We start from the raw sequence: 14,681 nt of genomic DNA, 5'->3' as shown, positions 1-14,681 counted from the left end.
CACACAGATCTTCCTCATCCCGTCCAAGGGCTAGACATGGAGGTTTCAGAGGTCTGGGCGCGGATGCCAGAGGGTGCCCCGTCCCTGAGAACGCAGGTCCTTCCTCAGGGGAATTTGCCAGGGAGGTGCTGTCACGAGGAGTGTGAGATCCAAGAACCAAGTCCGAGTGGGCCAGTAAGAAGCCACTAAGGTGACTTGTTCCCCGTCCTCCCTGACCTTGCACAGCACCAGTGCAAGAAGGCTCACTGGGGGAAATGCGTACTTGAGCAGCCCCGGGGCCAGCTGTGTGCCAGCGCGTCTATCCCGAGGGGGTCCCCTGTTAGGGAGTACCAGAGCGGGCAGTGGGAGTTGTCTTGGGAGGCAAAGAGATCTATTTGTGCCATGCCGAACCAGTCCCAAATCAGCTGGACCGCCTGGGGGTGGAGCCTCCACTCTCCACTGACCTGAGTCGCTGCTGACTCCAAAAGAGAAGATGGCGGGCGAGTTGTGACATATGACAAGAGTGCACGCTGCCTTGGAGATTTATGTACGCTACCGTCGCAGTGCTGTCTGAATCAAGACGTGCTTCCACAAATCAGCAGGAGAAACCTCCGCATGGCAAGGAATACAGCCAGCAACTCTAGGCAGTTGATCTGCCAATGCAGCGGGGGCCCTCTCCAGGAGACTGCGGCTGTGTGCCCATTGCACACGGCACCCCAACCCAGTTGCGAGGCATCTGTGGTGATCACGACACATTTGGACACCTGCTTTAGGGGGACTCCTGTCCACAGAAAACAGAGGTCTGTCCAAGGGTTGAAAGTCTGACGGCAGGAAGGGGTGATTAACACACAGTACGTGTCGTGTCAAATGCATCAACCCGAGCGGCGCTACCACGGACGAGGATACCATATGCCCCAGGAGCCTCTGGAATTGTTTTAGAGGAACTGCTGTGCCAGGCTTGAAGAGAGCGAGGCACCTTAGCACCGACTGCGTGCACTCGTTTGTGAGGAGTGGCTATGAGTGGCGCCCTGACCCGAGGAACCAATCGTCTAGCCGTGAGGGATGAGTAGGGGATGGAAGTTTCCAGTCCAGCCCCGTGCTCACGGAGGCCCGGGAAAGCATAGCGGACATCCGCGCGTCAGCCTCAGACTGGGTGAGCAGACCGAAGGTGGCAGCCCAGACGAGTCATCAACTTTATTTGCTTTTTGGACCTTCAAAATTCTGGCCACCATTCACTTGCATTGTGTGGACAGAGCTTAAATATTCTTCTAAATATCTTTTATTGTGTTCAGCAGAAGAATGAAGTCATACACATCAAAGATGGCACGAGGGCGAGTAAATAATGAGAACATTTTCATTTTTGGGTGAACTATACCTTTAAGGGCGATTTACACTTCTACATCGAACCTGCGTCATACACCTTTCCAAAAGTGTAACCAAGCATTAAGTTAACGCAAACCACAACATCTGAGGTTGGTCCATTTTATAAATAGAGACCATCCCCCAGGATGGTAAAAAAATGAAGGTAGCATTGCATTTTCTCCAAGATAATTTAAGATCTATGAATAGTATCACACTGTATTTGGATTTGGGAGTGTTGTTTTAATCAGGAACATATGCTGTTTTTATATTCTGTTTAATATTTCATGAAATAATGAGCAACAATGGTGTGCAGTAAATAATTATATTTCATAAGTTATGAAAACAGAACACTTCTAATTTGTCAGCAAATTAAAAAGCACCTGTTAAGAGTTGGTAACACTGCCTATATGAATGGTAAAGTCCACCTTCTAAGCTTTAAAATGACACCCATTTTGTGTTGGTCAAAAGAGTAGGAGTTAATTAATTGGAGTTAATAAATTTTATTTGCTTTTTGGACCTTCAAAATTCTGGCCACCATTGGCATTGTCCACACCATTGGCATTGTGTGGACAGAGCTTAAATATTCTTCTAAAAAAGATGGCTTTTCACAGCTGAGTTAAGTCTGCTCTGTGCCTGCTCCAAATTCTACGTAAAGATGCAATGGTGCATAAAAGCCAGACTTAATTATGCCTGATCTGACCACATCAGCCTCTCTTATCAAAGGCAGTCCTAATGCTGCTTTGGTTTTGTGTAAATTAAATGCAGCATCAGAGCAGCCTAAAACTTTTTTGTTGTCACTATATTTCAAGCATATATTTAATAATTTAGTTGAATAGTTTTTTCCATATTTCTTTATTTCTAATTTTATATTGAAAACATTAATCTCATAACATTATTTATGCAACTGCAATTGCTTTGTAAATGCACTTATGCCTGCTCTGTGTCAATACACCTACATGCCAATTCAGATGCTGCTTCTGTGCCTTCTTTGCAGTGTAAAATGGCTAAAGTATGTTAAAATATATTATAATAATTTAGATGATTTATAAGCAAACTTGCAGTATACTCCTGATTTATTTTCTCTCTGCATGGGAGACAACATGTATGAGAAACAATATGTACTTAAATGTCAACATGCACACATACTTTGATGAACTCCTTTTTAATGCAATTTAATAAGTACTTTCAAACCCATAAATAACATTGCTTTTGTTTACTTATAAAAAGTATATTTATTTCAGAAATGAAGACTTTTAAAGGAAAGACTTTTCTTAATACATTAACACTTTGGCTGTGTACCCGCAGAACAACGCAGACACACCAACACAGAAGTATAAACCCGCCTTTAATGTCTTGAAGCGTCTTGTCTTTGACTAAATTGAACACCGGAAATATCTCTGCTGTCTCTCAACTCTAGGCTGACATTGTTGAGGAGTCTATACAATCATGCAGTACCTAAACCCGCTTGATTGGGTGTCTAGGAACACGGTGCCATGGGCGAAAAGGTGGCAGCCGTGCACCGAGCATGGGCTCTGCAAGTTCCGCCAAGACGGAGATGAAGTTAACTAAGCTGGAACAGTCCCCGCGCTTCCAGGCAATAGGTCACGCGATGGAGCTGAGGCTGCTAATCATTTCCAATTACAGATTCCTTTTTAATTATGAATTATGCATGAATTTTTAATTAATCTAATGTTCCAAAGGTTTTCTTTTTTCCCTGTACCGAGATCTCAATCTAATTACTCTGCATTAAGTACGGGAGCAGCGACACTGTTGCCGACCTCCTGGGTGAACCCTGGTCAGCCCTCTCGCATCAATCTTGCTGCTGTCTCACAATTACCTATACTTTCCACCACAACAACATTTGTTTAATGGTCTAAAGTTTGGGTTTTGTTTAAAGGTCTTAAAGTTTAAACATGTGTTTAATGGTCTAAAGTTTGGGTTTTGTGGACAAGTGTCATGGTTAGTTTAGTACCCGATCAGCCAAATCTCACCATTAAACAGCTTATTAACTGATACCTTTAATTAAAGCATTAATATTAGCATGCACATTAACTATAATTTCGTCTACTCTTGTTGTTTTGTTTCTGGAAACAAATTAAGCATAAGCTGGACATATTATTCTGTTGTACATTTTTTATATAATCTTATTAAAATTGCACTCAATGAGCAATTTCTTGTTCATAAAATGTTCTTGTTCATGAAATATTTTTGTGCAGAGTATAACTGGAAAAATGTATATTATTATCTATAGAAATATTAATGTCTTTTTCTTTATTTTGTAAGATTTTATTTATTTTCCATGACTGGGAACCCTGATGTCTTCTTCAATAAGAACTACAACATTAATGGGTCACTTACATTCTGTGTTCCATTTTTTTATAATCCTTAAATTTAAAAATTATCGAATAAACTGAACCAAATTTAAAGGAACAATGTGTGACAGGATTAGGTAGGAAGATTGAAGGTAAAAAAAATAAAAGCACATTGATAATAAACAGGCTTTCCATGGTAGAGCTATAACAGAGGATAAGTATTAAAGGGATAGTTTACCCAAAATAATTCACACACTCTCATGCCATTCCAGATGTGTCTGACATTATATTCTAAACAAGATTCTGTCTAAGATTTATAGAATAATATCTCAGCTCTGTAGGTACATATAATGCAAGAAAATTATGGCCAGAACTTTGAAAAAGTATATAAAGGCCACAAAAAAGTAACCCATAACACTCCAGTGGTTAAATCCATGTTTTCAGAAGCGATATAAAGTGTGGGTGAGAAACACATACATTTTTAAGTCCTTGTTACCTACTGTATAAATCTCCACTTTCATTTTCACTTTCACATTCTTCTTCCACAAAAGAACTAAGATCTGTTTCACACCCACACCCATACATAATCGCTTCTGAAGATATGGATTTAACCACTGGAGTGTTATGGATTATTTTATGATGCCTTTATGTGCTATTTGGTGATTCAAAGTTCAGGCCAGCATTTACTTGGATTGTATTGACCTAAAGAGCTGAGATATTCTTCTAAAAAAAATTGTTTGTGTTCAGTAGAAGAATTAAAATCAAACACATCTGAAATGGCATGAAGGTGAGTAAAAGATGAGAACATTTTCTATAACTATCCATTTCTTTAATGATGCAGAGACACAAACCTGCAGGATCTTGGCTTTGGATTCCCATTTAGTGAACTCAAATTCTACTGCCTCTGCCAATCTCTAATTACACCCCAAATTCAGCCATCATAATTGCAAAAATTATAAACAGATAAATTAAGATGGTTTACATAATCCTGCATCTCAAGTCTTCACACTGCTTTTACACAAATACTGCGACTTAACCTTTAATTGAGATCTTACCCGAAAGCTTCATGAGGAGGTCCGTAGCTGTCTTGGTGGTAATGTCTGTGCTGAAGAGTGAGGCAACTGTAGGTCCAGGGCCCGGCGGACTGGATTTGGGCCTAGACAGATCCAGAGAACTGCTGCTGCTGGGTCGTTCCCTACAGAGGACGAATGGGGACATCACAGACACATCCCTCTCATGGGGTTCCTCCTTGATCTGGACGTGGCTCGAATGTTCTCCAGGGGAGGACAGTATTTGACCATCCGGATGGCTGACAATGGGAGACGTGGAAGCGTCTGTGTTCATGGCCTGATCGGCAATGTCTCTACCGTCCCCCATGAGCAGGCCCTCGCCCTCCTCTGTGTCTGTGCCGGGCTCTTCTTTGACTTTGAGGTCGGGACGAGGGAAGTGCTGATGGCAACGCATGTGCAGCTTGAGGCTAAAGTGGCGGGAGGATGTGAAGGGGCAGAGCTCACACTGGAAGGTCTCCCCTCGGTCCTGGTGCTGATGGACCTGAGAACATCAGAGAAAAGTCTAGATTAGATGATGCATATCAAAGATTAATCCTCATTCAAGTGAACATATACTTAATCTAGTTTTGGTCATATGTTTTTTATTTACCTTGCATAGTTTTGTTCATTGATATCATGTCACACAGCCTGTCCATGTTGACATTTGCCTAATGTGTGTAGCCTTTGCCAAGTGACATGAATTGGCACCAAAATGCTGTAGAGTTTGGACGCAATGCCTTTGACGTCAATAACAAAATATTTGGGAAGCATTTTTTCTCCTCCCTTTAAAAAGTTTATAAGCTTATTGATTGTTGCACAATTGTATATTACCTGCATTTCATTAACTGCATTTACATAGCTTTTCCCTGCTGTCCATGACCCTATCAGAACCTTTGACCCCTTTTTGGGTTACGACCCACCAGAACCCATGATCTACATATAGATGTTATGATGTTTGCTCGTAATTTATGGGATACTCATTTGCATTCTCAGTGACTGGAGTCACCTTCATGTGGGACTTGAGATTGTCTTTACGTGCACAGCGAAAGGGACAGAGGGAACACTGATGGCTTTTCAAGCCTGTGTGGATCACCATATGTCTCTTCCAGTAGCTCTTTCTCTTGATAACCAGACCGCATACAGGACACTGAAACGGTTTCCCACCATCCTCAGGAGAACCTGAAAGAAACCAGCAAATTGTTTATTGACTATATTTTGTATAGCAGGATATGCAGTATAACACTATGCCTGTGGTGAAGAATTTATGCTAAATATTTTGAACCACTACTTTAATAGTGGTTCAAACTATTACTAGTTTTGCATATATACGATTATGTACACTTTACAATGTGTGAAGTTTTCTAGGCCTGACTATTCTGTATGTGACACTGTAAAAAACAATTTAAAAAATTTGTTCTATTCTATTTATTTATGAATCGCAATCATTAGAAAATCTTAATCAAGAGTTACATCACAAACCAAGACAAAATGATTTATTGCAAACAAGGAAACGGATCGACAGAGACTCGGCCAAAGTGGTGCAAGTTCTAAATAGACTAATTTCAACAAGAACTATTAGCTAGGCAAAGATGCCAAATATTAGATATGCTTTTGGCATGAAATAACATGTAGGCTAAACAGCCTTTTACTCTTGTCACCCTTGCAACAATTAATGTGAATGAGATAAAAATTGTGAGGCATGATTACACGATCAGTGCCACAGACGCCAAAGGAAGCCAAACACGAGGATGTTTTTAGTAAGCCGATTATTGTTGTTGGCTCCTTATCCGGTGTCCATTAGGGCTTAATTGGTCTTATTAGAAGCTGGCATGATTGCATTACAAATTCTATGAGGGCCTGTCAGGATGGCTTCATAAGTATTCCAGTCGTGTTCCTCGAAAAACATCTGGTAATCAGTGTTTGGTGAAATTACCGTGCTCAGGCATTCATTGACCCGGGGTGTAAAACTTAGAGACTGCCTATTTGCAACAATAAACCACCATCTGTGGCTCAACCTCTCCCGGCGATGAGATCACGGTGGAAACCGCTCTTGAGGTAAAATGTCTCAAAGTCTTTGGTATCAAGGGAAAGAAATAGGAGCCATTAGCTGGTTTCACAATTTTTCTGCACATTTGGTCTTGTTTATAAATTGAACAGATTCTCTGCACATGTCTATCTCACAGATATTACAGTACAGGAAACTCAGCTTAGGTGAAACTCAATTATAATTTTAATTGAGGTGTTCTTACTTGGCATTTAAGCTTCAAACTTTCTAACGTGCTATATCATAGTCACTTACAATCTATTCTACACTACTCTCTTTTGGAATACAACCACTGACCACTTTTTTAGAAACACTATGGTCCAAAACGCATGAACGATCTTCAGCAGTTACAGAAATACTCAAACCAGCCTGTCTGGCACCAACAATCATGCCACAGTCAAAATTACTGAGATCCCATTTTTCTCCCATTCCGATGGTTTATGTGAACATTAACTAAAGCTCCTGACCCATATCTGAATTATTTGCACTGCTCCCACACGATTGGCTGTGGTGTACGTGTACAGGTGTTTCTAATAAAGTGCTCATTGAGTGTATAGTTCAGTTATGAATATAATATCAGTCTCTGTATATGCAGTCCTTTTTTATAATATGACTAGGGATGGGAATCTGGTTCACAAACATTCCATTAATGATTGTTTTAATACGATTATTTTAGAAAGATTATTTTTGTACTTTTGACGAAGCAGCTCAAACCCTCAATAAATGGTCATAACTATTTATTAAACAAACAAACAAAAAATACTATTTTCAATAATGTTTAACTTCTTTTAATTCAAAACCTTTAATAACAACAAAACTCTTTTCTGAATGTAAATCTTTAACAACACATTGCCATGAACAACTAGTCAGTAACTACCAGTACACTGACTTGGCTCTCACAAGCCATAAGTACAGCCTTTTTTATTTTGTTAATCTATTAGACCTTGTAGTCTTGGTTCAGTTTCAGTTAGCAAGTAAGTCATTAGACAGATTTCAAACCTATGAGACTAATTTTAGTATTTTGGACTTGATTCATTACATTTTTTTTAAAGAACTTTTACAAATTTACGAACTGGTAAATATGCTGATTGTTGCACATGATCAGCGAGGACAGTGCAATAGAAAGGTGTATTGTTTACCGGTTAGCTGTTAACAAAACCGAAAATTGTGAAACTAATTTGGATTCAGTATTTTTTTTATTGATTCCCAACCATACTTATGATTGCTTGAAATTCAATCAATCCTGAGTCTAGCCACAGAACTTCAAGTATACCCCAAAGATCACCCATATCTACCCCACTAACCTAAGCCTGTGCTGAATGAAAATTCTTATGGTTGTGCTGGCTCTGGATCATGACCTAAATTCTGGGGGAAGCTGCTGAGATGGTCTCTAACTGTTCAGGCTTTGGGGAGCGCACACACTGCTGGCCTCCGTTTGGCAAGCTCCACATCCGCGAGAGATGAGCTGGGTCTGGGAACGTGCCGCCAACTCCAGCAAACCCCTACTGTGCTAACAGAACTTTCCCAGATCCTGTAGCCAACCTCTCGCAGACAAAGCATGACCTTATGGCACTACTAAATCACTACACAGCACATTCTTCGGTAGTGTCATAATCAAAGACTGTCAGTTTGGAAAACAAATAAAAACTAGTAAGATGTTATTTAGATATAATGTCAAGAATGGAGGTAAATCCTATCAACTGAGTCAATGGCGGTCTTATTCAAATTAGTCTAACATAATTTTTACATTTAATTTATTTATTTTAGCATTTAATGGCTTTATTCTGTCAGTATTAAATTGGTGTATACTGATATCCGTTTAAACAATTACACACTATTACGTGCTATCATTTGCAAACCTTTGATTGATTTTATCAATGAGTGGGACAGATATTCATAAACTTGTTGCATATATGTACTGTACAACTGTAGCTAAAGTGGAAGACCAAGGCACCAGAAACACCAAGGTATTGCAATCAATTCCAAGGGAGCATGTATAGCTAGTGATAAAATGTATGTATCTTCATTGCGCAAATACAAATATATATTATATATTTCTTCATGAAACCATTCCATTTTAGCAAGTGCAATTTAATTTAGCTTGAGCATTGCAATTCACATGCTGTAATTATCAAATCTATTTAAGGAACAAACAGTTACCTGCTTGACTGCTGGGCTTGGCCCTTCCCTTGGGGATTGTTGGCAGCAGAAGGTCCATGGTCTGGGTTGGGGTGGGCACCTTCTGCTTCCTGTCTAACAGGGGCTTGACATCCTCGGAGGCTCCCAATACTAAAGATGGCTCTTTCTTATCAGCCAAAAGGTTCCCTGCTGCTCGTGCTGCCACCTCCTTCAAAAGAGCCGCCGAGGAGGTCATGGAAACCAGTGAGACAAAGGATCCAGCTGAGGGCTGATGCTCAGATGAGCCCACCTTCTGCTGACTTCTCTCAGATACTTTCTTTGAGAGGGCAGCCAGAGTGGAGCTGGCTGACTGCGGACTGAAGGGTGACGCGAAAGCTTCAAATCGCACAGCATCATCCGAGCGAGCACCCAGGGCTGCCATTGAGGAGGAAGAGTTGACTGAAGAGGAGGAGGAGGAAGAGGAGGATGAAGAGGTGGAGGAGGCCACTGCGCTCTTGTCCTGGAGCACGGCATTGGCTGCCGCCTTTAACTTTTGGATGGCCGAGTCTGGCGAAAGGCTGCTGCCACTGGGCGCTGAGCAACCAGCAGATGACCATTTATCTGCCATGCCCACCCATACAAAGCCACTGCTGCCTGAGTTAGGGCCGTTGCTGGGGCCAAACGGGTCACATGGCTCCTGCTTGATAGTTGCTACAGATGCGGGTGAGGCAGAGTTGGAGTTTGCACTGTTGTTGCTGCTGTTAGCCAGTCTCCTAGCGAGGTTACTCAGCTGCTGTGCATGATGTGAAGATGGAGATAGTACCAAGCTCACAGGGGGTGAATCTGGTCCTCTGGACGATCCACGCCTGGTCAGATCCCCTCCTTCCAGCTTCAGCGAGCCAGCCTCCAGCAGACGCCTCAGGTTGCTGCTGAGCGGCTTGCCAAGGGCCTGGCTGGAATCTCCATAAAGAGAAGACACCACTGAGGACAGAGCATCCTGGGTGGAGAGGACCCCACCATCCAGACCAAGCAGCTCCAGGGAGACCCGCTGAACTGGTGTGGGACATCCCAGGGAGCTGTCGGCTGAGGTGTCGATGTCCAGTCTGGGGACACTGTCCGGGGAAACCCGAAGCTCATCCTGCACATCACCGTAGGACGATTCAGAGGGGCTGTCAGAGGTATTCCCAAACCAGCTGTCCTCCTCTACTGAGCCACCTTCTGGCCCTCCATCATCTACCGTGTCCACATCTGTGATGCAGAGAAAAAACTAATAAGAACGTTTTTTCCAGCAAAACAACATAATTATCTCATTTTCATATTACTTATAGTTCATTCAAAAATGTAGATTCTGTTATAAATGATTCATCAACATCTAAACCTCAATAAAAACCTATATTCTGTTATTTTCTCCATAAAACAAAAGTACATGTTGAAGAATCTTTATGCAGCTTTTTCCATACTATATGGTGACTATAGCCAAAGTTCCACTCAAGGCAATTAAGTCCACTTAGCGGCCATATTTGGAATGCTACCGGGCAGGCTTGGCAGCTATTTTTAATGTTAACAAGTGGCATAAAAGTACAGCTCCTATCTACTTGAATGGGGAAAGACAGAAATCTCCAAAATGGTTGGTAAAGATTACGATCAAAGAACACATGCAAGAACAAACAATGTTTGATGCTATTGATGTTGATGAATCTAAGCAATAGAGACTGACCACTTCTATTCAAATAAATGGGAGAAATTGGAATACCCAACAGATGTAAAAAATAAGTCCTGTCTTAAGTAAAGGAGCAAATCACCTCTTAGATACACACATCACCTGTCAGTCTACTTGAGAACGTGTATGCACATTAGCTAAACCGGCCTGAAAAGTTTTGTTTTTTAGTGTGATCTGACTTAAAGGAGCACAATTTATGATACCATTGTTGTCAGATTTAACTCCTTATATATATTTTAAATATATGAATGCCATATTTAATTAGAGAGCTGCATATTGAATTGCATTTATGATTTGAGAGTAATTAATTATTTAAATTTATCTGATCATTCATCTGAAAACATGAATTATTACTTTTATGGACTATTTTAATGGTACTTTTATTGTGCTTTTTGAACCTCCACAATCCATTACTAATAAATTGACATTGTAAATTGTAATTTCATTCCACTGAAAAAATATCAGAACAAGGGTTTGAAGTGATATGGATAAGAAAGGTTGTTTAGGGTTGTTCCCTAAACAAATCAATGTATCAACTCTGCTATATATTTGCACAATTATTAATAAATGTAATATCCTGGATGAATTTTTGAAGACAAAACACTGACAGTATTTTCCTTATAGCCATCCACTGACCTTTTTCAAACAACATTCTCATCAGGACTAAAATGTATGGTTAAAATAAATATTTTCTGAAAAGGTGAGCAATACATTTCAGAGCTGTCCTAGTGAGCATCTAAAGTTTCCCTCTCAAGGCATGGTGAAAAAATACCCATTTTATTATTATTTTTTCCCAGGGTCTAAAGGAGTCTACTAAAAGGATTACCATGGTTACAGGCCCTTCCGGGAGGCTAGACAGCAAAGATTAGGGTAATGGAGGTTACAGAACAATATTAATATTCATGAGCCTGCCGATACCACTAGGGAGCCAATAAGGATAGGGTTAAGGTCAGCAAGGGTCATTAATATATACTTAATTTATCAATATTCATAAGCAAAACATTACAGCTTGCCATACAAGGGTGAACAAAAAAATTTGAATATTCCTGATACATATTAACAACCCTCCACAAGAGCATGTCAAAAAGCAACAAGCCTGGATGAGTAGGATGTCAAAACATATCCAGTGAACTTTTTTTTCTCCTATACAAAGCAAACTGTTCACTTGACCAAATGAAGTCCTGGCACCTCTGTGTAAGCAGGAGAAATCTAGAGAATCTAAAGATCTAGCAGAAAAAGTGCAAAGGACTCTTGACATCACAATATGATCAGCAAAAAAAAAATTCATTTGAGCATCTTTTCTTCGCCTTTTGCTCAGACACATAAAAGCTGGTCTCACCTTGCCGACCCCAACATAAGCCTGGCGAGTAAGCTCTCTGTTTACAGGGGAAAGGAAAAGCCGTTGCCTGGCAACGGCATCCTGTCGACCTGTAGGGATCATTACAGTCAACACACATCTGGCCAGCACTGCTTACTTTGGTCCAGAGGGGTGGCAACTGGCACGACCCCATGCTACCATACACCATGATACTGACAATACTGCAGAGCATGTTGTATCACCCATAAAATCAGAGAAAATAAGATATAAACCCAACACACACCCTGAAATATGGTATAGTGTGCATGTGTGACCTTCCTACTCACTTCCCCTACCTCATTAAGAGGAGGAAGATGGAGCGAGTCTAATACCCATTTTCATCGACAGTGCCTGATCTAGAACCATTCCATGCATTTACACTATGGCTGGGCAATATGGCTACAAAATTTATATCTCAATATTTTTCAGCCTATTGACTATAATCAACTTATGCCTCAAAAATAATGTAGGAAGAATGAAATCTAATCATTTTCTTTGATATGCACATTTATATTTATATACAATGATACATAGTTACTTAATAAAAGCATCATTTTGTTTATTTTGTTACTGAATATACAGTGTGTAGTTTACTTTGTTCCACATCTGGTGAAACGCTGTCATCTCCTCCTTTTCTGTTATACTGTGCGGTGTTTGTATATTTGTATAATAACTTGTAGCGGTTACTAATGTTTTGAATTGTGCAAATGCTTGAACCTGCAGTACTTTGATTTTACAATGCATTGTGAACTGCTCTAAAACTGCTAAAAACACGAGCCCATGAGCCCTGCACAGAACAAAGCATCACCTGATTATTCTGAAGCGCACAGACCATGTTTAGGTGTTTTTAATTGTGGCCTTTTGCAGTTGTATAATCACATACCATTGTGTATAACACTGCCAACAGTGTTATTTTGACTAATTGTGTAGCCTTGAAGGTTTGCGAAATTAGTCTACTGATTCATATTTTTCGAAACATTATAGCCAATTAAAAAGCACATTAACCCTTTACGCTCATATGAGCCAGCCAACGGGCTCTCAAGAAAAATTAAATAATAGTCAAAATATTAATAACTACCAACACAAAATAGGTATTGTTAGGAAGCTTAGAAGTTCTACTTTCATGTAGGCATTATGACCAAAAATGAACAAGTGCTTTGAATTTTTGAGACAAATCAGAAATTTTCCGTTTTGATCATTTAAAAAAAAATTGCCCTGTCATATGTTGTTGAAAAGCTCTCAAAGGGTAGAAAACAATCCGCCAATTTGTTTTTACCCACAGACAAAAATATAGTGAGTAATAGCTAGTATATTTATTTGACAATTATGTTGGTGCTGCTTATTTGCCGTGTTTTCGCTTATAACTTATAACACGAAAAATAAACATAAAATATCACATACCATTACTTAGAGGTGATTATCTTTCAAACCAGCCCACACAAGGTAATCGGATGCATAGATCATTAGATAATCCACACAAAACACAATGTTGTATATGGCCACCAGGAGACGCCGCCAAATAAGTAAGAAACTCAATGATACAGATGAAACAGACTAATTCTATGAAATCTCATTACTAAAATGATGTCTCCATGCTATGCAAACCTTTAGTCATTGTTGTGTGTGCATGTGTAATTAGTTCTTATATAAAATTATTATGTTTTATTTGTTTGGAAAGGCTTTTGGACAAATGGACACGTTTTTGGACACTATGATAAATTAATTTTGTAGGCTATAACTTTTGATTGCTTTGTCATATCAACACAAAGATATTGTCAGATACAGTTGAAATGATCGGGAACAAAACAAAAGCAGTTTTTCAGAGCAACCTTATTTACACCCAGAGATACATATCAAATAAGATTTAGATTTTTCAGCAGTTTCTTAGGCTGAGCGTCTCAGAATGTGTCAACATCTATATCATCAAAACATCTGAAAAGATTTCTTTACAATAATACCAAACACTTGACCCTCGTTTTTTTTTTATAAAGTCTTTAATTTTGGGTTTGCCATTGAAACTACACAAAGCATGTGGTAGTGTCAGGTATGTTCTAGTGATGTCCAGTTTGTGAGCGAATCCTTCTTTTGAACCAGTTCTTTTTAGTGAACGACTTGAACCAGTTCACCAAATTGGACTGAATCGTTTAAAAGAGTTTGCATCTCGAGTCAACACTAATCTATCTTAACCTGTCTCTCGGATGTTCCTGACAGTGTGAATCTAAATGAGCCGATAACTTATCGATACATTATCCTAGAACTGGTGATATCTGCTTTTCCTAACCCTTGTTTGCAATGAACCACTCCAACTAGTTCACAAATCAGACTGAACACTCGGGTCGCAACATTGAGCATGCGTGTGATTAAGGGGCAAAATGTTGCTGAACAACAGAAAGTGTAACAAATAAAACATACTGGAAATATGTTTATGACTTGATTGTAATACCGTTTTATCAATGTATGAAGATAATCCAGTCCACAGCTCTCGAGTCAGCAGAACACGGATGACACCAACTCTCGAGTCAAATGTACATTGAGTTGTTCGAAACAGTTCTCTAGTCAACAGTACACTGGTCAAAGAACAGCTGCTCTCACGTCAACAGTTCATTGAGTCGATCACAGGAGTCTGTGAGTTACTAGTATACTTAACTTAGAATCACCTCTTTTTGGACATAATACTGAGAACTGCTGATCAGTGAGCTGCTGATGCGTATGCGTGAAATGAGGATTTGAATGAGGGTGG

The 14,681-nt window shown here is 39.9% G+C and overlaps 1 protein-coding gene across 4 annotated transcripts in view; it reads right to left on the bottom strand.

Annotated features, from left to right (window-relative positions):
• LOC127643436 (zinc finger protein 827-like) overlaps nucleotides 1-14,681 on the bottom strand; it is a 158,980-nt gene that overhangs the window by 116,307 nt on the left and 27,992 nt on the right. For 3 of the 4 annotated variants that reach the window (XM_052126186.1, XM_052126189.1, XM_052126188.1), the window contains exons 2-4: nucleotides 8,907-10,112; nucleotides 5,709-5,881; nucleotides 4,709-5,204 (exon numbers count right to left, since the gene is read on the bottom strand). In XM_052126186.1, coding sequence (XP_051982146.1) covers nucleotides 4,709-5,204; nucleotides 5,709-5,881; nucleotides 8,907-10,112 — 1,875 coding nt within the window. The remainder of the gene's footprint in view (nucleotides 1-4,708; nucleotides 5,205-5,708; nucleotides 5,882-8,906; nucleotides 10,113-14,681) is intronic. The other variant, XM_052126187.1, reaches the window with a different exon arrangement.

This window comes from Xyrauchen texanus, chromosome 5 (assembly GCF_025860055.1).
Source record: "Xyrauchen texanus isolate HMW12.3.18 chromosome 5, RBS_HiC_50CHRs, whole genome shotgun sequence".
NCBI lineage: Eukaryota > Metazoa > Chordata > Actinopteri > Cypriniformes > Catostomidae > Xyrauchen > Xyrauchen texanus.
Note: the sequence above shows the minus strand (reverse complement) of the source record. Positions and strands in the feature narration are given on the sequence as shown.